This window comes from Cibotium barometz, chromosome 38, assembly GCF_041138505.1.
Source record: "Cibotium barometz isolate CiBa-2024 chromosome 38, ASM4113850v1, whole genome shotgun sequence".
Taxonomy (NCBI): Eukaryota; Viridiplantae; Streptophyta; class Polypodiopsida; order Cyatheales; family Cibotiaceae; genus Cibotium; species Cibotium barometz.
The window spans coordinates 8,291,273-8,319,109 of NC_141083.1; the positions used below are offsets into that span (position 1 = coordinate 8,291,273).

Genomic DNA, 27,837 nt, shown 5'->3' on the forward strand with positions numbered 1-27,837 from the left:
GGGGTTATCCTTTGTTGAAACATAGCATGACATCTTAACCTACCCCCTAGCCTGCAAGATATTTATATCTCAGCAATCACATCTGAATGGTTCTGCTTTCCCACCTGGATCAAATACCAATCGCTTTTGGCATATGTGCCATATCCTTTGCTCATATGAAGCCCTATCCTCACTTAGATTCTCTGCATATACATAATTACCCTCATCATTCAAAGTGGGATGCTCTTCAAAATGATTTGCTTCAAAATTTTCCTCAGGCCATGTTTGAAGCCTTTGCACCACATATTGTATGGCCACACCAAATAACAACTGCATTAACAGCATGGAACACACACTTGATAACATCCCATCCAAATCTACCTTGCTTGGATCCAGCTCACCCACTGACAAACATTCATTCTTCTCATCCAAAGACGGAAAAGCATGGTCTTCATTGGCTTCCTCTATGCTATTATATACCTCTTCTTTAGGCCGTTGCAAAGTATGCAAAGCATCCACACCATCAATACATACAAAGTCCAACAAGGCATCATCGAGAATAGCCTCCAGCTCTGGATCAATCTCATCACAATCATTTGGCTTACATAACACCTGCATATCCTCACTTGTAACCGACAGTTGACTAGCATCAAGCATAGAAGAGCCCAAAGCTGATGGGGATCTATTATATACCATGAAATCATCCAATGCATCATCTAAGATAGCATCCAATCCAGGATCAATCGCATTGAAGCCATTATCATCTTGCAATCCCACATGTTGATTATCATGAACATTCATACCCCCATAGCTATATCCATTTGGTTGTTCATATGCAGCCTCATGAGGCTCTCTGACCACACTTTGCATATCCTGCATGTTATCTCCCAGTATTTCTTGATACCTGTCTGCAGATGGGCTTAGAATTATGGGTCCCTCACCCGAGTACCCTTGAATCTGTATGTCATTGAACCCTGTATGATCCAAAAAGACAGATTCAATTTCCCTCTCCAAATCATCATCATAAACAGGCTTCCAAGCTCGAGATTGTTGCTCACAAATGTGGTTGCAAGGTAACCCTGACACTGATGACATAGCATCACCCTGTTTATTGTTGGAACACCCTGTTAGCATTCCAGAATAACCCAAATCCAAAGAACCTTGGCAACCAGCTTCAGAAGCAACATCACTGTTGGAATCACCCATATCACTCACCCCCTCTAAATCAATCACACATACTTGTGGCCCATCTGCATATTCATGTACATCATCCTGCTTATAAGCATCATAACCAGATAAGAATGCAATAATGATAGCATCTTCTTCTTGTCTTAGATCTTCAAACTTTGCAATCATGCTTTCAGCAAGAAGCATTGATTCCTGCTGTTCTTCACACATATGATACGACACCTGAGGAATACCCTTCAAATGAGCACTTTCGTCATGAGAATCCTCAAGTTTACACAGCTTACATGCTTCACAGCCCAAGAGGAAACTATTAGCGATGTCCTCTTCCTCGTGTATTGGGTCTTGAGCACCTGTCCTGAAGCTCTCTGAATCAAGTGTCTCCTCAAGCATAGGCATACACACATCATTTGGTATGATCATAAGACCCTGTATGTCTGCACCCTCAAACAAGGAAGACAGATTATACTTGCAGAGTTCACCCATTGCATCTTTATGAGGCTGTAGCAAAGCATCCCTTTTGGCACTGTAAAGGCCTTGTTGCTTACTAATGGCTTTTTGCAGTCCCAATTTAGCATAAACAGCCTCCACAATCTCTGTATCAGCCTTGAATAGCAATTGATTGTCCTCCATAAGACATGCATCGACAACCGCTTCTAAATTGGCTCGGATTGTTACTGGAACACTATCACAGCTCACATTATACCTGGAACTCGCATAAATAAGTGCATCTGCAAAATCACTCCATCGTTTGGAGTGATACTCTGCTAGTTCCAGCACTTCATCTTTTAAATCAGGACTTATAAGGTATGCAAAAGATGCAATCATCATGTTTTCTGGACATCCATCCACCAAGCCCATTTTACCTCTCAACTCATCCCATTTCCCTTTTTCCTGTCTCATAAAAATGGAGCTCTCTCCACTCCTATCAACTCGATTTTCTACCATATTAAAGCCCCCCAAAATAATACAATGATTCAGCACATTCATCTTACTAATCCACTCCCATATGCTACTTCTAATCTTATAATTATGTGCTCCATAAATATTAATTATCTAGGTTTTCTCCCTATTAACCACAATTTCCACCACTAAAATCCTACCATTAGGGTGATTAGCTATAATAGTAGGGTTCAGATGGCTCTTAATCACACACATTACACCACTATACCTCGAGTTAACCCCCCCATATAACACTGACCAATCCCTAAACCTATCCTTATAATTTTAGCCCCAAAAAGATTATGTTCTTGTACTGCATAGACAGATAATCCCCACTCTTTAACAACTCCCCAAAACAAGGCATTTTTCTTTTTATCTTTAAGGCCTTTGACATTCAGGTACACCTTGAAAAACCCTTCTGAAAACTTCTTTGAGAACTATTTTTGGCACCATCTCTTCCTCCTCTTCTCCCCCTTGAGTATGTCCCTCTCTCACTATTCCCTTTCAGGCCTCTTCAACTTGCCAGTTAAACTTCTACATAGAAGAAGTGCCATTATCACTCTCAACCAGTGGGCTATATGGATTTGAATATAAGATTGGGCTTGGATTGCTTTGAGATTTATCCGCTCTAACCCCTTTCTCCAATTGGCTTGTTCTTTTCCTAGCCTCCTCTTTAGTTTGTTTAAGATTTAATTTACCCTTTGACTTGATCCATTCCCCCCCCCAATGATCCCTCCTCTTTTTCAGTAATCTTCTCTTTACCTTTCCCCACTTCTCCTTGGTCAGGGCAAGCTTAAGCTTCTTTAATACTATTTTCACCCCCTACATCACCTATTGGTTTTTCTTCACCTTTAGGAATTTCAGATCCTGCTTGAATGCAGTTTCTTGCAATATGGCCAAATCCCCTGCATTTGAAACAAGCACCCAGAAACGGACCAAATTTCAAGCCTAAATCCAACTTACTAATTCACCCAAATCAATTTGAATGGATTTAGGAGTCTCTACCTTTGTGTTCCATGAGACACACACCCTATTCGCCTGTCTACCCCCCCCGCATCATCACTAGGAATATACAACACAGGGACTAGCGTTCTAGCAATATCTCTAAGAGCTGGCCTCAACCAGGGAGGAAGACCCAATATTTCTACCCAGACCGGACAAGCTTCCTGCGAACTTCTATTTACATCAAACAATGGGTCAAAGGGAAAGACATGTACCAGCCTATGAAGAGAGGCACCCTAAAAAACAACTCAGAAACAGATTTTGCCTTGATGAATAGTATATTGAAAAAACCTTTCCCTAGATAAAATATATTTGATACCACTATGTCATGCACAATTTCTTCTTGTAACCACCTACTAATCTTCGCCTTTCATTCAGCCAATCTGGAATGTTTTTGTTCTTCTCCCTCTCTAGCATCTTCTTCCCGGCATCTCTTCATGTCCTCCGATTCCTCAAGGCCCCACTCACCCCAGCCATTGCTATGATCCTCGGCCTCTTGCATCCAAGAGTCCATTCCAAGCATGCATGCACACACAAGCGATCGGTCTCGCAGATCCTCTCGACGTACAAGGACATGCATTCTCACACGCGTCGAGTAAATGCCCCACTACACCACTTAAATTAATGAATACCTTCACTCGATCACAGATCCTCTCGATGTAGAGTCTAATTTTTACCACATCTATCTATTCTATTAAGCACATATTTTCTCTTTTACCATGTGCTCACATTGGAGCAGTGTACAAAAGGCATTAGTCACTACAATGTGAAATATCTAAAAGAGTTTGTGGGCGGCTAGATCTTAACATAAGCGCTTTTGAGGCTCGGGCGAGTTGCAAATGACAGAACATGAAATGACAGGAACATGAAAGTGAGACGCAAAGCTTGTCTTCTCCATTTTTGTGCCTTCGATTACTTTTAATCTTCATATTCATCAAAGCCGGGGGTGGAGCAGGCCACTTCGGTGCCGCCATAGCCAGATTTCTTCCGAGCTCTATTTTCTCTTGTCTGCTCCTTCAGACGCCCCGTTGGCTGTCTGCGTACCTGGATCTGCGCGCTTCGGCGCCTTGTAAGCTCATGACATTGCGCCCCGGTTAGTTATTTGGATCAGATTCGATCCTCTCACTGCTGTTCTGGGGTCGATTTTTCCGCGCTTCTTCTCGCTCTCTGCATCGCCATGGCGGCCGCCAGTGCTCCAATCGCCATGAAAGAGTTCCTCACAGTGAGTGCCCCTCCCCTTCTCTTTCGTTGCAGATTCTCAACCCCTTTAAATCGTGTTAACGCTAACTTTCATCCTTTCCCTTCCCGTCTATCTCCAAGTCATGTTTGTCTGCTCAGCATACCAATCAAGCAGACTTTCGAGGATACAGTCTTTCAAGAAATTAGACGAGAAATTTTCTATCCTCTATACTTCGCCAAGCTATTGATACATGCATACATGCAGATCTAGTTATGGGCCTTCGGCAGGATGGTTGAGGATGCACTGTTGTGGCTTCATTCTAACATGCATTTAGCATCTCTGAAGCTAACCTCCATGGTAATCAGAGGAGAGTCAGGCCGCCCAGCAAGTTGTATGTGATGCTTTTTTAATCCGTTGAGGCATTACGTGTTTTACAGGAAATGATCTGGTCTAATACCTGAACGTACTCATTTTTGTTTTTATGAGGAGGACCTGGAAAGGAACATTGGGACAGAATAAGAATAGGATCTGTTACTCCACCTTTTTTTTGTCACAGCTTCAACATATCAACACAATGAATTTGGCTCGCGGTTCACTCCACAACTTCTTGTGTTTGCTGTTGTGCAGCTGCCAAGCTTGGGCATAAATCAACAATTTGTCACATTCACACATGTGACCATGGAGTCAGAGAAGTACATTTGTGTGCGTGAAACATCTCCTCAAAATAGTGTTGTCATTATTGACATGAGCATGCCCATGCAGCCTCTGCGGCGGCCTATCACTGCAGATTCTGCTTTGATGAATCCGAACAACAGAATTCTTGCTCTGAAAGGTACTCTTCAAGATTTTTAGTTAACGAAAGCCATTGTGAAAGAATACTCTTTTGGAAGGGAGAGAGTGAGGGAAGGAGGCATCGGGAACAGAAGTTTACGATAATGAGAATGAAAATATAATGCTGTTTTAACATTTCAAGTTTTAGAAGGTATATTCTGTGATATTTTGTAATGTAATTATTGCTTCGGTATTTGAGTGTTGGTGTGGACGGTCTTCTTTTTTGTCAAAGCTGTTTATAAGAAAACTTTGCTTTCTCTGATATGTATTGTATAAGACTATATGCTTTAAATCAAGTAGTGGTATATGTTTTGCGTTAAATGAGGTCCTTTTTTTTTTCCTATCCATCCAGTACAAGTTCCTTCTAACAAGCAAGAATAAAAGCCAAACCTTTATTTTTAGGCTCATGCAGGACAACTTTTGGGTAGCTTTAGTCCACAAATGATGACTTCATGAATCAATATGCATGCTGAGATAATTTGGAGCGAAGTCCTCTTTTGTTCTCAAAGCTTTCCCCTTGCGGTTGTCTTTAATTAACTCCTCCATAATGATACTAGTCATACTAGGAGTAGGAGTAAATACGGCAAGTTAAGTTGACGGGCATGCTGACAATCTCTTTTAGCATGACCTACCACATGACACTCGAAACACTTTTGTTTCTTTGCTTGCTTTTGTGTAAGGCAGCCACATTTGTCTCCATTACGCAAGCTTGCTCGTAAAAGAGGATTAGATGCTTCCAGTTCCTATGCAGTGCTTAGGGCTGAAAGAAGAGTACCTAGAGCTTCTGCATGTGGAAGGAGAGATCAATGTGCCATCGACGATTGTGGAAGCCAAGATGGACAACAAGCACAGTACAATATGTAATTTGTTGAACTGACAATAGCTGCACAATGAGTGGGAATGGCGAGCTCCTTCCTCAAATAGTGCATATTGATCTTGGGAGAATCGAATACAATGTCATGGGCATTTCTGACCAGATTTCCATACCAATGCATATGAAGAGTATTGCAAACAATATGGTTGTCGATGAAGATCTCAGCTCATGCTCCTCTCTAATGTGGCCATGTTTCCTACCATCTGCTCTCTATTGTTCCACCCACACATGGTAGAAACAATGTAGGTATATATAAATATCTAGGTATATATATATATATTCAAGAGAGCACTTAGGACAAGAGAACACTACACAGGGTATGTGAACATGGAGTCTTGTATCTCCCTCTTGCTACTTGCTTTCATAATTGAGCATTAAAGCGTATGAATTGCAAGTACAGTAGATGTCAAAGGAAGTCTTCATAATGAAAGAGTTTGGAGTGTTGAAATTTTATGGAAGTCTTTGTGATGGAAGAGTTTGGAGTGTTGAAATCTTCAATTTGTTGCAATACTTTGCAACAAAAGTCTTGAAGTGGTTGCAAGGAACCTTAGGAAAGCTTCCCCTATGGTTCAACTTGAGAAAGGAAGGCTAAAATTAGCCAAAATACCAGAAATTACAGCAAATAAAAGGGTTGTTGTACTGAATTTCAGTCATTGTGAGTGTATAGGGGAGTGAGTACGGCTTGAATCACTCTTGGAAGCTTGGAAAACACTCTAACAAGCTTGGACATGGTGTAGGAAAGGAGAAAGTGCAGGAAAATACAGCCATAAGGCCTCTTGAAGTGGGCGTGGGCGCTCCCTCCTAGAGAGAGGGGAGAAGGGAGAGACGATGAGATGTCTTATCTTGGGTGTCATGCAGCGAGGGAAAGTGAGTTGGGGTCCAGGCTGGGATTGACGCATGGTTGGTTTCTCTCTTTGAACAAAGGGGGGGTGTGAACACAGGATTGGTCATAATTTATAAGTGAGTTTTGGTCGACCAAAACTTAATAAAGTGTATACCCACTCACTTATAAATTAATGCTAGATCCTAAGGCTTAGTTATGACCAATACTTACCACCTGTCAAATGCTACATAAACATGTCAGTAGATAGTTCCACACGCACATCTTTATGTGCTTGCTTGGAACTACACATTGGTCAAGCAAGCATGAAAACATCATGTAAATTCAATTTGCAGCTAAGCACATAAAGATGCTATGCAATGCAACATTTGTATGGACATTGAAACCGGCCTGACGGGCGGTGAAACAAACACTCGCACATAAAACACTTCAACGCCATTGAGGACCTAGAAAAGGAAAACAAACAAGGGGAGCTAGAGTGCTCCGGCAAACCGTACACAGACACCGATTGGCCCCGAAACGCAGTGGCGTCCCTTGCGGTATTTCTTTAATTGATTATAAGAGCTTTGATCACAATGAGGCTGGAAATTCAGCCGTCTCAGTAGAACCCCTGAAGCTTGCAAAGAACCTGCATCATGGCTTCTTGTCCACTCGGCATCCACAAACAAGTCCAGCCATTGTTCGCATCGAAAGACTCCATGATCAGGGCTGCCATAACCATCCATAGCCTCTCACACTATGAACAACATCACACCCTGACACATCCAGTGCTTCTGCATCACAACACAGACTCCCAAACTGTCTCTCAAAAGAGAACTCGCATCACAACACAACATACCATACAGTCGACACACCTGTATCAACCCTCTCTACCTTCCAAGGGTACTATCCATCTCTGTCATGGATTCCCTGTCCCTTGCCCAATCAGTAGCAAGGTTGTACCAAACATGTGTCCATTCTTGTACCTTCTGCCTTCATGTGATCTATCTCCTGGAGAAACCCAAAAACACGTTTCCTCGAGAAACCTACGACCTGTTTCCACATGAAACCCTTAGGCGTGTTTCCCTTTTAAACTTCTGTCCTGTTTCCATACAGAACCATTCATGGCAAAGGTCCCTCTGTTCCTTTTTAGCAGGAAGAAACAATCTGCGCCATGAGCACGTAGCCATGCGAGCTTGCATCACTCCCATGCCAAGAAACATAACCAAATGTCCTGTACTTGCAGCCAGAAACCCAAGTACATAGCTGAATTTGCAGCCAAACAAAAACAGCCCATAAACAGTCCTCAAACTGATCTCAAAACAGTCCTGAACCCAAAGCAAAGAGAAGCTGAAAGTTCCATCAGTTGAACGCCATCGACATGATGTCTATGTTCATGAAAAACCAGCCCCTGTCCGCCTTTATGTCCAGAGAAACCAGTCCCCTGTCTTCTGCAAAAGCATGGCGTCCTCCAAAAAGCACACGCCTGCAGCTACCTATCCGAACAGGTCGACTCCAGCAGCCACCTGTACCAAATAGTGTGCAGCTGTCTCCTGTATCAGCTGTCGCACAGCAGCTGCCTGTACCTGTCCGTACACATATGCCTGCAGTCGTACAGTTGTACACCTGAATCTGCAGGCGTACAGCTGAACTCGTAGACTGTACCTGCCTGCGCCGCCTGTACTTGCAGCAGCTTGACCTGTGCCGCCTGTACCTGCAGCAGCCGTACACTATACCTGCAGCAGTCGTACAGATCTGCACTGGCTCTTCTGTGCGGAGCCAAAAACCAGCAGCCCCATATGCAGTCGACTTCTCCTCTCTTCCACGCATGAGAACTAGCACGCTTCCCAAAAAGCTAGAGAGGGAGAAGAGAGTCGTGGGCCTCCAAAAGTGGAGTAGCCTCTATAAATTGCTTAGTGGCCTCCTAAGGTTTTAAAACCTTTTATAACCTTAATTTTTGCCCACCAAAGGTTATAAAACCTTTTTAAATTTGCCCCCTTCACACTTGGGGTTGTCCACACATGGGCTTCCTTTTTAACTCAAATCTGATGCCATTCACGCTGTCCACCATGTCCCCGTGCACACCTGCATATTGTCCCTGTCCAGAGAAAAACACAGGGTGACATACCCCCCTCTTGAAAAATGGCAAGCATCCTCGATTGCACTCAATGGCACAGTAAAGCATCTTATGAGCAATGGCCCTTAAATGCATCTGGGTGATGAAAACAATCATCCTGCACAATAAGCCACACTGTCACACCAAAGTGACAAACACCTCTATGAAAGCACTCAATGCATCCAAACACTACATCCACTAAGCACTTTCCCACATATGTCTCATGGCCATCCCGCAGGAGTCACACCCAGTGATGCATCCATGAACATAATAAAGCACTTGATGTATCATACCAACATACATGCAGCACATGACACAATGCATAGTATTTCCCAATGTATTCTCAATGGTACTAGGATCCAATGGCACCAGAATACAAAAATACCTCTACCTCAAAAAGTGTATGCATACATGCACAAATAGGGTTCAATCCATATATGAACCAAACCAACTCCAGGACTGCTCGCAAGACTTATGCCCTCCATAGAGTTATCCATAGTTGCAGTTATAGTTCAAGGTGCGCGCGACTGTGAACCATACCCAACTTTACCATCTCATGTGACTAGTACACAATATCATAGAAGTCCCATAAGCAGATGTACTGTCAGCCTCATTACCTTCGGGTGAATACAAAGATGTCACCAAGCGACTCCTAGATAACAATTGAGCTTGTTTGTAACAAGGGCGCGGAGGTGCTACCCCCCTCTTGAGCATCAGGCAATGCTCCAGACCTATGCTCTGCCGAACCTGGATGAGCCGTAACAAGAGTCGACTCCAACTCAAAGGCATCAAGAATCAAGATAAAGCTGCAAATCCTGAGGAGAATCTGCTAAGTCACCCTCCTCCATCCACTTCGCATCCATCAGTGAACCTCCTCCATCCACTTCGCATCCATCAGTGAATAGCTCTTGAACTTCACAGGATAGCGACGGGAAACTTTACCCTGTACCTTTCTTTCCTTATGTGCCAGTATCTGCTCTGGAACAAGAACCTCGTCAAGTTCCTCTGCTTCCGTTTGAGCCTCATCTGATACATCCTCAGGCACCCAAAACCTGCTTGTACTCCACCCAAGTGGTAAGCACAAGTCCTCGATGAAGCATAGTAGATCACCACTGCTAAACATAGAAAGAAACTGTCTTTCGAACCCATGAAGCCTCTATGAAGATACGACTGGTGACAAACTGTCGAATGTTTAACACGTCAATTGCTTCTTGTTCCTGGCCGACTACTTCTTGTCCTTGAGCTTCATCTTCAGCTCTTGCTCTTCACCTCATATAGGCAAAGACACAATCCTGCACTGCCTCCTGCACTTCCCTTTCACTTTCCACATATTGAAGCTTTTGATATGACTCTCATGAGACAACCACGAGCTTGCCCCCTTAGGAAAGTTGGCGATTGTCCCGGCAACGGAACCTTGAAACCGGCCTACGGGCGGTGAAACAAACACTCGCACATAAAACACTTCAATGCCATTGAGGACCTAGAAAAGGAAAACAAACAGGGGGAGCTAGAGTGCTCCTGCAAACAGTACACCGATACCAATTGGCCCCGAAACGCAGTGGCGCCCCTTGCGGTATTTCTTTAATTGATTATAAGAGTTTTGATTACAATAAGGCTGGAAATTCAGCCGTCTCAGTAGAACCCCTGAAGCCTGCAAAGAACCTGCATCATGGCTTCTTGTCCACTCGGCATCCACAAACAAGTCTAGCCATTGTTCGCATCGAAAGACTCTCTCACATTAAGTCTGCATACAGAAGCTTTCTCCCATGATCAGGGCTGCCACAACCATCCATAGCCTCTCACACTATGAACAGCATCACACCCTGACACATCCAGTGCTTCTGCATCACAACACAGACTCCCAAACTCTCTCTCAAAAGAGAACTCGCATCACAGCATAGCATACCATACAGTCGACACACCTGTACCAACCCTCTCTACCTTCCAAGGGTACTATCCATCTCTGTCATGGATTCCCTGTCCCTTGCCCAATCAGTAGCAAGGCTGTACCAAACATGTGTCCATTCCTGTACCTTCTGCCTTCATGTGATCTATCTCTTGGAGAAACCCAAAAACATGTTTCCTCGAGAAACCTACGACCTGTTTCCACATGAAACCCTTAGGCGTGTTTCCCTTTTAAACTTTTGTCCTGTTTCCATACAGAATCATTCATGGCACCATTCAACAACAGTGCCAACAATGGCATACATCAAGTTACCTGTTCCCTCGTGAAACATCTGGCAACATAGAGATGCCCATAACTGTAGGTCCCTCTGTTCCTTTCTAGCAGGAAGAAACAATCTGCGCCATGAGCACGCAGCCATGCGAGCTTGCATCACTCCCATGCCAAGAAACATAACCAAATGTCCTGTACTTGCAGCCAGAAACCCAAGTACATAGCTGAATTTGCAGCCAAACAAAAACAGCCCATAAATAGTCCTCAAACTGATCTCAAAACAGTCCCGAACCCAAAGCAAAGAGAAGCTGAAAGTTCCATCAGTTGAACGCCATCGATATGATGTCTATGTTCATGAAAAACCAGCCCTTGTCCGCCTTTATGTCCAGAGAAACCAGTCCCCTGTCTTCTGCAAAAGCACGGCGTCCTCCAAAAAGCACACGCCTGCAGCTACCTATCCGAACAGGTCAACACCAGCAGCCACCCGTACCAAATAGTGTGCAGCTGTCTCCTGTATCAGCTGTCGTACAGCAGCCGCGTGTACGAGCTGCACCTGTCCGTACACATATGCCTGCAGTCGTACAGTCGCACACCTGAATCTGCAGGCGTACAGTTGAACTCGTGGATTGTACCTGCAGTTGTACCTGACCTGCGTTGCCTGTACCTGCAGCAGCCTGACCTGCGCCGCCTGTACCTGCAGCAGCCATACACTGTACCTGCAGAGCAGTCGTACAGATCTGCACTGGCTCTTCTGTGCGCAGCCAAAAACCAGCAGCCCCATATGCAGTCGACTTCTCCTCTCTTCCATGCATGAGAACTAGCACGCTTCCCAAAAAGCTAGAGAGAGGGAGAAGAGAGTCGTGGGCCTCCAAAAGTGGAGTAGCCTCTATAAATTGCTTAGTGGCCTCCTAAGGTTTTAAAACCTTTTATAACTTTAATTTTTGCCCACCAAAGGTTATAAAACCTTTTTAAATTAAAGTCTCTTTGCCCCCTTCACACTTGGGGTTGTCCACACATGGGCTTCCTTTTTAACTCAAATCTGATGCCATTCACGTTGTCCACCATGTCCCCGTGCACACCTGCATACTGTCCAGAGAAAAACACAGGGTCGTGACAGACAATCTCGGGTTACGAGACTATACCAAAATAGACGTGTTCTAGGTAAGTACACAAGGTACCAAATCCAAGGAACACCAATCCTCCAGACATTTTCAGGCATTTATACACAAGCACAAGTCCGAGGGGAAAGCCAATTCCACAGTAACACATGACTAGCATCAATTTGCTGTATAACAGCCATGGATGCCAATCCAATGTATAGACATAATGAGAAAGCACGGGTGGACGAGTTGGGTGGCCAAACGGTGATGATCCTCCTGACTTCTAAACATTTGTCCGCAATTGAAAAGCAGCTAAATACGTCTGAAGCAAGTGGGGGCAATTTGTAAAGAACTCCTGAGCTATCCATTTAGCATCAGTGGGAAGATAGTGCTTGAACTTCACAAGGTAATACTTGACAAGTTTGCCTCCAATAAGCTTGCGTTCCTAGTGATACACAATCTATTCTGGTTGCAAAATCTCCTCAAGCTCATCTGCTATTAGTGAATTCTTAATGACCAGTTCACTGTGCTTTGGTCCTACGTACTTGAAAGAGACTCACTTGAAAAGCATTGTGTATATGTCAATGACTAGGCAATGCCAATTTGGAAGTCACTTCATTAATCTTCTTGATCACTCGAAAAGGTCTAGAGTACTTGGTTACAAGTTTAGGGTATGCATCCTCTTTGCCAGGCCTCTTTCCAAGTCTTGCTTTCTCGAATTTTAGCAATACCCAATCATTCTCTTTGATATCAAATTGCCTTCTATGCTTATCGACAGCCTTTTTATGTTTGTTTTGTGACTTGCAATGGTTGTCCGCACTTGAGCGAAGGCAATATCCAAGACTCTTATATACTCATCAGTTGCTAATATGTCATCCTTTGTGCGAAGGATGGGTTGCAAAATCACTTTATCATAAATAATCTCAAACGGGGCCATTCTTGTAGATGCATGCATCGTAGTGTCGTATGCAAATTTCACAAATGGTAAGTACTTCTCCCAAGAAGACGTTTGATTCGCTCCCAAGAAGACTTTTGATTTGGCACATGACATTTTAAGAGATCCAAGATTGTTGAGAGAGAGAGAAAGAGAGAGATCAGAGTGTGAGCAATAAGGTGTAAGAGTAGTGTAACTTACTGGTCATAGTTTATTATGTGGGAAAATCCATCAATGCTTAATCAAAGTAATTAATTTGCACAAGTTTATATTCAATGGCTAGACCTGAGACACTGATAAATATTGTCAATTATATCCTATTGGTATGCACATATGAAGACAATAACAATGCTTATCACACAACTCTTCTTAGAAAAAATATGTTGCAGATCATGTTTGGGGCACACACTTTGTTCATTCGTTTTGAGGGTGATAAGCCGACGAGAAGTCCAATTTGGTGTCCATGTTATTAAATAAGGCTTGCCAAAAAAGACTTGTAGTTGAGCTTTGATGGTCTTCTTGACTTGCAAGAAGTGAGCTTGCTTACTAAATTTGTCCACGATTGTGTAAATAGCATCATTACCTTGTTGAACCCGTGGTGGCAAGTCCATAATGAAATCCATTGTAATGCTTTCCCATGGCTGTGTGGGAATAGGCAATTGTTGAAGCTACCTTGGTGCCTTTGCCTTATCAAATTTTACCTTTTGACAGGTGATACATGCACGTGCATGCGTCTCTTTTTTTTACATATCTGGTTAAAAGAAATACTGCTCGGTCATGTGCGTAGTAGGCATTATGCTTGACAATGCATTCACCACTACATTCTTCTTTCTTGAGGTGTGCAAGATCTGAAAATGAAACATAGAGAGAAAATTGGCCATCCTTTTATGCTTCTCTGACAATTTAGTTTGGGTAAGAAAATACCTCAAACTCTAGTGATCTGTCGTCACAATGAAATCAGTTCCAAGAAAGTACTGGCTCTATATGGTTAGTGCATGAATTATAGCCAAGAGGTCTTTCTCATAAATGCCAAGAGAGAGCTCTGCATCATGCAATCTACGGCTCTCATAAGCCATAGCATGTCTCTCTTGATTTTTGATAGCTCCTATGCAGTTTCGAGAGGCATCTCATACCACACTAAATGGCTTTTGCAAATCCAAAATGATCAACATTAGACCATGTGTAGTTGCGTTTTTTAATTTGAGGAATGCATCTCTCTACATCTGTCGATTTAAATAGCCTCTTCTTTGTCAAGTCGTGCAAAGGAGAAGCAATCCATGCAAAGTGCCGCATGAACGTGCGGTAGTAAGAGCATAGTCTAAGAAAACTACGCATTAATTGTATCGGTCTCAATTTAGGCCAATTCCCAATTGCATCAATCTTTAGATTACATGTATTGATCTCAATTTAGGCCAATTCCCAATTGCATCAATCTTTGCAGTATTCATTTGCACTCCATCTTTGGACACAACATGCCCAAAATAGTACATCTCTAACAAGAACTCACTCTTCTTTGCATTTATGAAGAGTTTAGGTTTAAGGAGTTCTTAAAAAACAGTAGTCAAATGAGCTTTATGCTTTTCTTCGGTCTTCGAGAAGACTAGAAAGAAGACACTTGTAAATTTCTTGTACCCACGGAACATGTGATCCATCATTCTATTGAATGTAGCCGGGGCATTCGTAAGACCAAAAGGCATAACAAGATACTCATAAGCCCAAATGTTGTCTTGAAAGCGGTTTTATGTACATTCTTAGGCACTACATGTGCTTGCTGATACCCACTCTTGAGATCAATTCGGCTAAAACATGCTGATCCATCCAACTTGTCAAGAATGTCGTTTATGCGTGGAATCGAAAATTGATTCTTTATGGTGAGCTTATTTAAAGCTCTATAATTGTCACGTGCACGCCCGTGCCATGGCTAATCCTAAACGTGAACAGCAGAATCACTGACTTAGTCAAAATTTCGACTAGCTTCAGCATCTTCATTACCATGAGTGTGTGAGCATCAATATCATTTGAAGTAGCATCAGTATTAGTCCCATCATCATCATCATAATCGACATCAACATCATAATTATCACCATCATCACCATGGGAAGGCATCGGACCTTATCGATAGCCAGCAGATTGCTGTCGGCAAGCAATGTGTATGCCTAATCTTTCAAGATTATCTTGTGCCTCTTGCTTAATCACTCTTGTTAAACCCTTGTGATCAACTCTTAATCCCAAGAAACCTAACATATGTTAACCAATTATCAAATCAAAGCTCGCAATGTGTTGTTTAATTATGAATCTGACTTGACCACATGAAGTACTTGAAGTGGGGAAATGAGATATATCAAGCGTACAATGAGGTTGAAATTTTTTCTATTCAATGTCTATCTTATTGCTTGTTTTTTGCAGCCCAAATTCCTTCGACAACTCAAGACCATTTGCAAATATTCAACATTGAGTTAAAGGCAAAAATAAAGTCTTATCAGATGCCTGAACAGGTTGAGTTTCTTGTGCAAGTGTTCCTGTTTTTGAGATGTTGTTAAGGTTAGGAGGAGGATGCGTGACTGAGTATACTATTTTAATTTTTGGTTGGTTTTAATGTGGTGGAAAGCTCACAAGTGTGTTTGGTATTTTGTAGGTGGTTTTCTGGAAGTGGATCACGCCGAAGATGCTTGGTCTTGTAACACAGGTTGCTGTTTATCACTGGACTCTTGAAGGTATGTTGAGACTTGTGGCTATAGCTTGACTTGTAATGCCATTGTTGGAAGTTAGCTCCCGTTCCTACTCAGTGTTCATGATCTTGGATTTCTTTCACCAAAGTCAAGGCAAATACGCAAAGTATTGAGAAGCTGGCCGGTGCTCTCATTTTCACTAGAAAATCTTATTAAACTTGTTGGGATAATTTCGTATGAAAGGTTAGCTTTCATGTTCCATTCGTCATTTTTTATGAAGTTGCCTTCTTTTGGAAGTTCTGTGTCGGTAGTAAAATGTACTAGGTTTTGTCTTTGCTGATTGACATGGTCTTGTAGGAATGATAAGAAAGTAAGTAATTAAATCTTTCAAATTTCTGTGTGCATGATACAGCCTAATGCCTGTAAACAGGGAAGTCCTTTGGAAGCTTTCGGTTTTAGAACAAGAATGCTAAGCCTCTATGTTTTCTGCACTACTTTGTGACAGGTGATTCAGAGCCAGTTCGGATGTTTGATCGGACAGCCAATTTGACAGGAAATCAGATTATCAATTATAGATGCGATCCATCTGAGAAGTGGTTGGTCCTTATCGGCATTGCTCCAGGAGCACCTGAGGTAACTAGAGACAATGTGCCATATGCTTATTAGTATTGCTATGGTTCCTTGTCTGATGTTGTTCTTACTCTTTTGCAGCGCCCACAACTTGTGAAAGGCAATATGCAGCTATTTTCAGTTGATCAACAACGAAGTCAGGCACTTGAAGCCCATGCTGCAAGCTTTGCAACCTTTAAGGTAAGATTTGTGTGCTCTTGGATGAGGTACTGTGCTTGCAGAGTTAAGGTGTTACAGGTTTGGCAGAAGTGTGTCAATTCTGATCCAAGCTCCCTGCAATTTCTCTAGGTTTCTGGCAATGATACTGCATCGACTCTGATTTCTTTTTCAACTAAGTCTATTTCAGGCGGTCAACTTACCTCAAAGCTCCATGTTATTGAGCTTGGTGCACAGCCAGGTACTTTGCATTGTCTTGACTTTTCGTTTATTTTACTGAAGTTTGGGAAATATTGAAGTTTGGGGCATGTTTCCGTTTCCATCCTAGCAAAAGGCTGATGATCCTTGTAGGTCTATGAATCGTTTTTGTTTTTGAAGAGTATTATATTTAATTATATGGCTGTAGACTAGGGAGGGCCCCAATTCAGGCCCATGCCTTGGAACTGCTGCCCTTATCACTTGGCTACCTGACCATGTACAGGGAGTATGACACTTTTAACTTACTGAACTATTGTCAATTGCTGTCATGAAACGAGACAATTGCCATGGTTAATTTATCAAGTTAACACATGTAACCATCACACATGTTGTATATAAAAGGCCTTGGCATGCGAGTTTCAAAACTGGAAATTTATGACAACTGGAAATTTATGACACTTGTATCCTCAGTTTTTAAGACAGTTTCTGTAATCTTTTCTGGTTGAAAGAAGCTTTTAGCAGTACAAGAACAGAGAAAACCATCAAGAAACGAGCATACTCACACAGACATGATGTAGGGACTGTTATGTTGTAAGGTAACACATGCACAACTTGGAAGTGTGATGGAAGACATAGGAGTGGAACTTTGGTGGTAGTTTCCATTCCAATAAAATCTTACAAAACGTTTTTTAAACATTTACCAACTTACTGCAAACCATTCAACAATAAAGATAATGTTATTTTGAGTGCAATTGCTTGTAGCTTTGTTTGTCCTGTGCTTTTGACCTTGCCTCTTAATGGCTAGTTATGAGCGAAGATCACGAACCCTCAACCTCATTTTACAGTTTTTCTAAGCCTTCAATGAAGGCTCTGCTTTGTATGCTTATAGGTGATGCATAGTGGATATTGCATTTGGAGTTTTTGAAATTTATAAAAGGCTAGAGAGATGTGTTAATGTTATGTTTATTTCGACTTGTGGCGGCGTTGGCTGCTTGGAGTTTGCTCTTAGCCATCAGAGATCACTTGAAGTCAGGATTTCCAGATGCATGTGATTAGTGTTCGTCAGGATTTCCAGATGCATGTGATTTGTGAAAAGTGTTCATCACAAGTCTGACTGGAATTGTATCAGGAAGAATCTGCCCAAATAGGCAGGCAGGAAGAAAAGTGGCCTGTGTTTACACAGCTTGTCAAAATATTCTTGTAAACCCATATTGATTAGGATCTCATACTGACATTTATCTTGCAAAAAGTAGTGGTGTGGGTGATGCCTGTTTTATGCTTCAGCACTTGCCTGGTTTTGAGGTTGTTGTTGCCTTGTCTCATCAAAATGTATACATTTTTTTTTGAGAATGAACTTGTGTAAGTTAGTTTTTAAATTTGCATAAGTGGACATGCTCTTACAAATTTGACCTTTCTACTTGTGTAGGCAAGCCTGGGTTCACCAAAAAGCAGGCAGATTTATTCTTCCCCCCAGACTTTGCTGATGATTTCCCAGTGTCAATGCAGGTGGGTTTATTATGTGTGTTACATAGATACTCTGTATAGGCTGTGGCTTGCAAAATCTAGTTTTGATGTCTAATTTGTTGGGGTATGCATGCAGGTCTCTCAAAAGTACAGCTTAATATATGTCGTCACAAAGCTGGGGCTTTTGTTTGTTTATGATCTAGAGACTGCAACTGCAGTGTATAGAAATCGGATTAGCCCTGACCCTATTTTCCTCACGGTAGATTCTCCTTCATCAGGAGGATTTTATGCTATCAATAGGCGAGGTCAGGTTTTGCTTGCCACTGTAAATGAGGCTACCATTGTACCATTTGTCAGTGGGCAGGTGACATATTTTCCCTTTTTCTTGTCCTTATCAGACAGTCTTATTAAGCATGTTGTTTGGTTTGTGTCAATCTGCAAAGCTTAGAAGCTTGTCCGCAAACCATGGCAGCTGAATAATCTGGAACTTGCGGTAAATCTTGCAAAGAGGGGGAATTTACCTGGTGCTGAGAATCTGGTAAGTTTATTTTTGGGTTTGTGAGTTGTTTGATTCTAGCTTTTACTCTGTAGTTTTGTTGAAACTTATGTTTCCTTTTTCTCTCCCCTCTTTCTAGACATCATCTGTTTGAAAGTATATATCTGCATTCTGTTTTGTTCAAACTCATTTGTTCACTCCCTCATGTTATTTGCCATGCATTGTTTAAGGTCAGTGAGGTTGTTGTTCACTGATTCAGTTGCAAGGGTCAAGCATATAATCAGGATCCACTCCTGATTCAGAGGAAAAAACAGTGTCAGTGATAAGTTTTGCCAACACATTTTTTTTTCCGACTAGATTTAGGCCCAAGATCCTCCTGTAGTTAACCATTTTTCATTGCCGATAGGCGATGCCACCAAGGAACCAACATGTAGGGTTTTGAACCCAGGATTATGGATACCACTTGAGCTATCACCTCACTGGCTTTTGCCAACATGTTTTGCTAGGTGGTTCAACGATTTCATGAATTGTTTTCTCAAATGAAGTATAAGGAGGCTGCAGAGCTTGCAGCAGAGTCTCCTCAAGGCATTCTCCGCACTCCAGACACTGTATCAAAGTTCCAGGTAAGTAGGACTTTGTTAGTGCTGGTCTATCTGTCTTACTGGTTCATTTCATGAATACTTATTTCATAAATTTTTTGCAGAGTGTACCTGTACAACCTGGGCAAACCCCTCCACTGCTTCAATATTTTGGAACTCTGTTAACAAAGGGGAAATTGAATGGATTCGAATCATTAGAGCTCTCACGACTGGTTGTCAACCAAAACAAAAAGAACTTATTAGAAAATTGGCTGGCAGAAGATAAACTGGAGTGTAGTGAAGAACTGGGAGATCTTGTAAAGGTAAGTGTTTTTTTTTTGATTCCTGGTTTTGATCTTATTTAAAGGGAATGCCGGTGCTTACCTTGTTTTTATCTGTAGACCGTTGACAATGATATGGCATTAAAAATCTATATCAAAGCCCGTGCCACACCCAAAGTTGTTGCTGCATTTGCTGAGAGACGAGAGTTTGATAAAATCCTGGTCTATTCAAAGCAGGTATTTTGTCATTGTTCAAGGAACTAAATGTCTGATATTGGCTTTGTCTATATGTGAATCCCTTAATGAATTCTAGATTGTCACTGTTTTGGTAGACACATTAATATAGTATTCCTCCCATTTGTGTGTCACTCTCGCCTTAATGCAGGTTGGCTACACTCCTGATTATCTGTTTCTACTGCAAACAATATTACGCACAGATCCACAGGTTTTTTTTTCTTTGGCCTTCTTGTGTGTGTTGCTGGGTCACATGTTTCCTATTGATTTTATGAATTTCGTTGCTGAATCATGACAATGGGGTCATCTCTCTTCTGCAGGGTGCTGTCAATTTTGCTCTCATGATGTCTCAAATGGAGGGTGGATGTCCGGTTGACTACAATGTCATAACAGACCTATTTCTTCAGGTATGCAGCTATTGTTTGCAAAGCTTAATGAATCTCCATTGTGGCTGTTTGTACACTGGTGTGGGATTTGATGGGTTAAGCAAGATTTGAGGCTATTAGTACCATACTTTTGTATGAAAAGGAATAGTAACAAAGATGCTAATGTTTGGAGGAGTTAGTGAAATTCAGATTTAAGTAAACTAGAATCAATTACTGGAAGGTCTAAACTTTGTTGACTTTTTAATACCTGTAAGTGCTAAAGACTTATAGGCTTGATTTTATTTTATTTTTTTATTTTTTTATTTTATTATTATTATTTTTTCAGCGTAACTTGATTAGGGAGGCTACATCCTTCCTCTTGGACGTTCTGAAGCCAAATTTACCAGAGCATGCCATGCTACAGACCAAGGTAGTGAACGTAGATGGTAATTATGCTGCTTTTTAATTTCTGTGCTAAGAATGAGCTAAGTCCCAAAAATGATGGCAGGTGTTGGAAATCAATCTAGTAACTTTTCCAAATGTCGCTGATGCAATTTTAGCAAATGGAATGTTTAGCCACTACGATCGTCCTCGCGTTGCTCAGCTATGTGAGAAGGCAGGATTATTCGTGCGTGCACTCCAGGTATTGTGGCAAATTTTAGGTTGACAGGACATAATGATGCTGTCGGTTTGAATTAGTAAAAAAATGTGATTTGTACTTCATTCACCTAGATAAGGTGTAGAACAAGTGCTGTGAAATTCTTAGCATTTTGTTGTGAAAGGATGAGCAAGAGAAGGGAGTCACGGTAAACACAAGTGAAGGCAATTTGTGATCACAATCTATTGTGGTTGTAACTTGTCATTGAGGGAAAGGAGGATTGGGTATGCTGTTCCAGGGAAGAAAGGATATTAGAAACCTGACTAGTTGTCAATGGGCTGTGAGTCTTGGCATTGAAATTTTGTTTGATAGTCTGGCTTGGGTGCAGTGATGAATGAAAATGTACTTTATGTAAATTCACTTTATGTCTCTAATGGTTTATATTGTTCAGTCAGTTGGCTCTTAAGGCACTTCTGAGACTATTTTACTAGATATTTTCTGTTAACTGTAACTCTGCGGCTGTGGATGGTTGTCACATTCTCTGCATGCTTAGCAAAATCTTTGTTTGCAGCACTATACAGAATTGACAGACATCAAGCGGGTCATAATCAACACTCATGCAATTGAGCCGCAGGTTTGAATTCACTTGTCAAAATGATTTCGCCTGGATACTAAGAGACTATTTCTTTATCAAGGAGACGAGGGGTAACATGTGTGCTCTTGTATTTCTGGATGTACAGTCTTTGGTGGAGTTTTTTGGAACATTATCGAGGGACTGGGCACTTGAATGCATGAAAGAGCTTTTGTTGGTCAATATGCGTGGCAACTTACAGATCATCGTGCAGGTAAGGAAGATGTGTTTCTGAGTTGTTGTTTGTGTGCATGTATGTGCTTGTGCATGTGGAACCAAGCTGAAGTGCTATGCAACAGGTTGCAAAAGAGTATTCAGAACAGTTGGGGGTAGATTCTTGTGTCAAACTTTTTGAACAGTTCAAATCGTACGAAGGACTGTACTTCTTCCTTGGATCTTATCTGAGCTCAAGGTAGCTGCCTTTTCCCTTGCTATTTTGAAAGTCAAATTCTATGGAGAGAGGATGTTTATTATTCAATCCAAGAGATGATACTGTAGTTAGCCAATGGTCCAATAGTGTTTAGTATGAATGGGTAAGTGCATTATTTTGGTGGTTTCTGCCAGTTTTTGCACATGTTTTGGGGTGTTTCTTTTTTCAGAAAAACCTGTTTGTTAGTGGCCTGATTGGATATGTTTGTAAATCTCACAGTGAGGATCCTGATATACACTTCAAGTACATTGAGGCTGCTGCTAAAACTGGTCAAATCAAGGAAGTCGAGCGAGTAACAAGGGAGTCCAATTTCTATGATGCTGAAAAAACCAAGAACTTCCTTATGGAAGCAAAACTTCCTGATGCTCGCCCATTGATCAATGTTTGTGACCGGTTTGGCTTTGTTCCGGATCTTACCCACTATCTTTACTCAAACAACATGCTTCGTTATATTGAAGGATATGTGCAGAAGGTGAGTGCAGCTTGGTGACCTTTTTGTCATGAAATTAAGGGCTGAACTTAATTTTAAGGGAGTGTTTGTATTCAACACTGAAGATCAAAGTGGACAATGCTCTTCAGGTGAATCCAAGCAATGCCCCACTCGTTGTTGGTCAGTTGCTAGATGATGATTGCCCTGACGACTTCATCAAGGGCTTAATTCTGTCTGTTCGTTCTCTTCTTCCAGTTGAGCCTCTTGTGGAAGAGTGTGAGAAAAGGTTATCAATGTGCCTTTGTGTTGTGGATTTGTGTCCAATCTTAGTGTCGCTTTGTCTGAAGTCTGAGTGCGGTTTTGCTAATTTTTAACTGAAGTCTTATTCCATTTTTATTTTTTCTGCTGCCTGCTGTTTTCAGAAACCGCCTGAAGCTGCTTACACAATTCTTGGAGCATCTGGTCAGTGAGGGGAGTCAAGATGTGCATGTCCATAATGCACTTGGTAAGATAATCATTGACTCCAACAACAATCCGGAGCACTTTCTTACCACCAATCCTTACTATGATTCACGAGTTGTGGGCAAGTACTGTGAGAAGAGAGACCCAACTCTGGCAGTCGTTGCGTATAGGCGTGGCCAATGTGATGATGAGTTGGTGAACGTAACAAACAAAAACTCACTTTTTAAGCTCCAAGCAAGGTATTGATTCTTGGTTGAAGCTGCTTTTCTTCCAGGGACATTCTTTATGCAACAGTTCATCTCAGATGGTTAAATTGTTTCTGTTCTGTTTTGGTTTCAGATACATAGTGGAAAGGATGGAGCCAGATCTGTGGGCAAAGGTACTCGATCCAGAAAATCCTTACAGGCGTCAGCTTATTGACCAGGTTGTATCAACAGCTTTGCCAGAGAGTAAGAACCCTGAGCAGGTTTCGGCAACAGTGAAGGCGTTTATGACCGCAGATTTACCTCATGAGCTTATTGAACTCCTTGAGAAGATTGTACTCCAGAACTCGGCATTCAGTGGCAATCCCAACCTGCAAAATTTACTTATTCTCACAGCTATAAAGGCTGACAAGTCACGAGTCATGGATTATGTGAATCGTCTGGATAATTTTGATGGACCTGCTGTTGGAGAGATTGCTGTTGGCTCGGAATTGTACGAGGAGGCTTTTGCTATTTTCAAGAAATTCAACTTAAATGTTCAGGCTGTCAATGTTCTCTTGGACAATATTCACAGCATTGAGCGAGCTGTTGAGTTTGCTTCTCGTGTTGAGGAGGATGAGGTCTGGAGTCAAGTTGCAAAAGCACAGCTGAAAGAGGGGCTGGTTAGTGATGCAATTGAGTCTTTCATTCGGGCCAATGATGCAACAGAGTTTCTTGATGTTATCAGGGCTGCAGAGCAAGGAAGGGTTTTTGAGGACCTTGTCAAGTATTTACTGATGGTGAGGAAAAAGGTGAAGGAGCCCAAGGTTGATTCTGAGCTTATTTATGCTTATGCCAAAATAGACAAGTTGGGGGATATAGAAGAGTTCATTTTGCAGCCAAATGTGGCAAATCTACAAACTGTGGGTGATCGTCTGTATGATGAAGCCCTCTATGAGGCAGCGAAAATAATATTTACTCACATTTCCAATTGGCCTAGGCTTGCCAGTACTTTAGTGAAACTCCACCAATTCCAAGGTGCAGTTGATGCAGCACGCAAGGCTAACAGCTCAAAGACTTGGAAGGAGGTTTGCTTTGCTTGTGTTGATGCGGAAGAATTCAGGCTAGCTCAGATCTGTGGTCTGAATATCATCATTCAGGTATCTTTTCCATCTTTTCACCTGTCTCTAATCAAATCGGCATGCCTGTTTTTTCATCCCCGTGTTGTCCACGTGTTGTGTGTTTTAAGTGCCGATCTTAAATTTTGAATGTCACATTTTTGATTTCACCTCAGGTTGATGATTTGGAGGAAGTCAGTGACTATTATCAAAATAGAGGCCGTTTTGATGAGCTTATCACTTTGATGGAGAGTGGCCTTGGCTTAGAAAGAGCGCATATGGGTATCTTTACAGAGCTTGGAACTCTTTATGCACGATATCGGCGAGAAAAACTGATGGAGCATTTGAAACTTTTCTCAACTCGGATCAATATTCCTAAACTTATCCGTGTATGTGATGAGCAACAGCACTGGGAAGAGCTGACTTATCTGTACATACAGTATGACGAGTTTGACAATGCAGCTACAACTATCATGAATCATTCTCCTGAAGCATGGGATCACATGCAATTCAAGGATGTTTCCGTGAAGGTGGCCAATGTGGAGCTGTATTATAAGGCTGTCCACTTCTATTTACAAGAACACCCTGACTTAATTAATGATCTTTTGAATGTCCTGGCTCCCAGAGTGGATCATACCAGAGTAGTAGACATCATGCGAAAGGTAAGTTACCCAAACATATTTATTTTTTCTATTTTGATTCTTAAAATTTTAGCCTGGTTGTTGAGGGGTTTACCATGTTGAGACATGGTTTTCTGTTAGCCCTCTCTTGGTGGAAGAGTTTTATACATGTTGCTACATTATTCGCATCTATGGTCATCTTTTTGACAACTGCTTGACCTGCACCTATTTTACTGAAATGATCGTTGTTTTTCTGTTTTTTTTGGACAAAAGAGTATTAAATAAGATGCTGTGTCAGGATTATAGCCATGTTTTGTCATTTGGAAATTGGAGATAGCACTTGTTTGTTTTCTGGGCTTAAAGCCCTTTTTGTGTTGTTTTTTTGGCTCAAATGTGCTCTCTTTCAAACTTTATGCCCTCAAAGTTGTCTGTTTATTCGTCATCATAATTGCTCTCTTTGCAGGCTGGACACTTGCCACTTGTGAAGCCATATATGGTTGCAGTTCAAAGTACCAATAATGCTGCAGTTAATGATGCTTTGAATGCACTTTACATTGAAGAAGAGGACTATGACAGGCTTAGGGAATCAATTGACATGCATGACAACTTTGATCAAATCACATTGGCACAGAGGGTATCATCCAAAAAAATTCTGACATATTTTGTGTTCACTCGGGTTCTCTTAGTCGGGGAATTTCTTTTCTGGCTACTTGGATTTTCTTTTTCTTTCAGGCAAATGGAAGATTATGACAAGCTGTTTGCTGTGAATTACAACAGGTTGAGAAACATGAACTTCTTGAGTTCCGACGTATTGCTGCTCTTATCTACAAGAAAGCTGGAAGATGGAGACAGTCTGTGGCCCTCTCAAAGAAGGACAACTTGTACAAAGATGCCATGGAGACCTGCTCCCAGTCTGGTGATCGTGATCTTGCTGAGGAGCTTCTGGCTTTCTTTGTAGACCAGGTGCTTTTTTTCCCCTGGTTCTGACTCTGATTTTTCACTTACTGTTGATGATTTTGTAATGTCATATTTAGATAAAAATGTGAAAAGCGTCTTTGGTACACTTTCTCATACATCTAAGCTTAGTCTTGGTACTTCTGTTGACTGAATTCAAACGATTAATGAGCACATAATTTGAGCCGCATGCGCCACATATTTTTATGAGGTAGTTCCTAACTAAAATGCAAGTGTTGTGAAAATAACTACTTTGTATGTAGATATGAATACTGAGTGTGCAGTCCTCTATGAATTAGTTTGCCAAGTTTTTAAAAATGGCATCAAACATTCTGCCATGTAGTCACTTTGGGAATGGACAAAGGGGGATCTGGACGGTTGGGGGTGCACAGTAAAGAGATTGGTTGTTTTCTGCCACTAACATTAAGCTTAACGTTTATGGTGGTTTGTATTCAGGGAAAGAAAGAGTGCTTTGCGTCGTGCTTATTCACTTGTTATGACTTAATTCGGGCTGATGTCGCTCTAGAGTTGGCATGGATGAACAATATGATTGATTTTGTATTCCCATACTTGATGCAGGTTAGTATCTAGATTGCTTTGGATTGAGTAGGCTAGGAACATCAATTTTAGGTGTAACTCTTGCTAACTTCACACTTTACTTGCTGCAGTTTTTGCGAGAGTACACTAGCAAAGTTGATGACCTTGTGAAGGACAGACTCCAAGCCCAGGCAGAGGTGAAATCAAAAGAGGAAGAGGAAAAAGAGCTGGTCGCACAGCAGGTAAGTCTCTCTCTCTCTCTCTCTCTCTCTCTCCCTCCCTCTGGCTCGCGCGTGCGCAGTGGGTAGGAGTAAGTTCTGTATCTTAATTGCTCAATCTCATTTGATATGGTATTTTCTTTGCCTATGCAGAACATGTATGCCCAATTACTGCCGCTTGCTTTACCTGCCCCTCCAATGCCTGGCATGGGTGGTGGCTATGATCCAGGATTTGTGGGAGGAATGCCTGGGATGGCTGGGATGGCAGGTATGCCTGGAATGCCAGGTATGCCGGGTATGCCTGCGTATGGTATGCCACCCATGGCTGGATATTAACTCAATGTGATGCATAAAGATGGCTGGAAGGAATTATTCTGATGGTCTCTCTTCACGCGGTTGATATCTGAAAATTGTGGGGGAGGGGAGGGGGGGTCTATTTTCCTACGCATTCTCTCAATGGATTATACAGATCGCGGTTGCCGTTGTGACTGTGAGATGAGGGGGCTTTGCGTTACCATCGCCATCAACTGTGACTTGAGTTTTTTTTTTTTTGATAGATGGTACTGGTAGGCTAGATGTAGTCACCTATCTGGTTATTTTTGAAATAAGACATTGAGATTAGCATTTGTAGTGAAGGTTAACCCTATTTTCTACTGTCCTACTTGATTTTCATGGAGAAGCAGAGGTGCCTGTAGGTAGCATCAGCCGTTTCTGATACAATGAAGAGAGTTTGTATGTGCATAGTTCATCAACAAGGGAGCTTTTGTAACAAGCAAGAGCAGCAGTTATGTCTTGAAATGATATTAAATTGGTGGCAAGATTTGACTGGAGGTTTTCTGCAATTCAACTCTCTGTCGGGTGTGGCTAGGACACTCTACGAGACACTCTCTACCAGCACGTTCTTGAAATGGTCAAAATTGTACGGAGTGAGATATAACTGTCTAATTGTAGTAAATTATTGAACAAATATTCACCACGCTTTCTTACGAGTCTCATGCTAGTAAACTCTCGTCCATAGTCTTGATGGGATAATTTTATTGAGCAAATTTGGTTGCTTGGTCTAGAGTCGTGGCCATCTGAGTATGCATGGAAAAGATCTCTTGATTAATCAAAGGCAAGCCTTTTTTTGGGGTGAGGTGGCGGTTTGGTAAATAAACCGTTTACAGAAGTACAGTTGGGAGTTATTCTGATCTTGTCAAAGATCCTTTTTTTTTTTCGTTTTGGGGGGGGGGGGGGGGAGGGGGTGGGTAGTGCTCAATTATATTCGAATCTCGTTATATATATGTTTTATTAACACCATCGATGTCCTTAGACATCGTAACCCATAGAATCTTTCACATAAATGTCATCATATGGACCACAATTGTTTGCATCCCCTCTATCATCCATATTTTCATCATATAGATCTTCAACACTTTACTCGTTCTCTTAAACAAGAAAAGTCGAA

The 27,837-nt window shown here is 41.8% G+C and overlaps 1 protein-coding gene across 1 annotated transcript; it reads left to right on the forward strand.

Annotated features, from left to right (window-relative positions):
- The first annotated feature begins 3,889 nt into the window (after nucleotides 1-3,889).
- On the forward strand, nucleotides 3,890-27,383 carry LOC147616303 (clathrin heavy chain 1). The gene is made up of 30 exons (XM_086777372.1): nucleotides 3,890-4,330; nucleotides 4,916-5,120; nucleotides 15,546-15,634; nucleotides 15,775-15,853; nucleotides 16,314-16,441; nucleotides 16,520-16,618; nucleotides 16,727-16,835; nucleotides 18,219-18,298; nucleotides 18,393-18,620; nucleotides 18,729-18,794; nucleotides 19,259-19,375; nucleotides 19,456-19,653; nucleotides 19,732-19,848; nucleotides 19,997-20,056; nucleotides 20,166-20,252; nucleotides 20,557-20,640; nucleotides 20,719-20,853; nucleotides 21,380-21,442; nucleotides 21,549-21,653; nucleotides 21,739-21,851; nucleotides 22,089-22,341; nucleotides 22,449-22,585; nucleotides 22,722-23,000; nucleotides 23,101-24,103; nucleotides 24,238-24,723; nucleotides 25,145-25,315; nucleotides 25,459-25,644; nucleotides 26,092-26,214; nucleotides 26,304-26,414; nucleotides 26,544-27,383. Exons 1-30 carry the CDS (start codon nucleotides 4,286-4,288, stop codon nucleotides 26,724-26,726), a joined length of 5,139 nt encoding a protein of 1,712 aa, XP_086633498.1. The 5' UTR covers nucleotides 3,890-4,285; the 3' UTR covers nucleotides 26,727-27,383.
- The last annotated feature ends 454 nt before the right edge of the window (nucleotides 27,384-27,837 follow it).

Coding starts and splice junctions, on each gene's coding strand:
- LOC147616303 (XM_086777372.1), top strand. CDS start 4,286: ATGGCGGCCGCCAGTGCTCCAATCGCCATGAAAGAGTTCCTCACA. Junction 16,619..16,726: donor CAAGCTTTGCAACCTTTAAG/GTAAGATTTGTG, acceptor CAATTTCTCTAG/GTTTCTGGCAATGATACTGC. Junction 22,586..22,721: donor GTGGAAGAGTGTGAGAAAAG/GTTATCAATGTG, acceptor TGCTGTTTTCAG/AAACCGCCTGAAGCTGCTTA.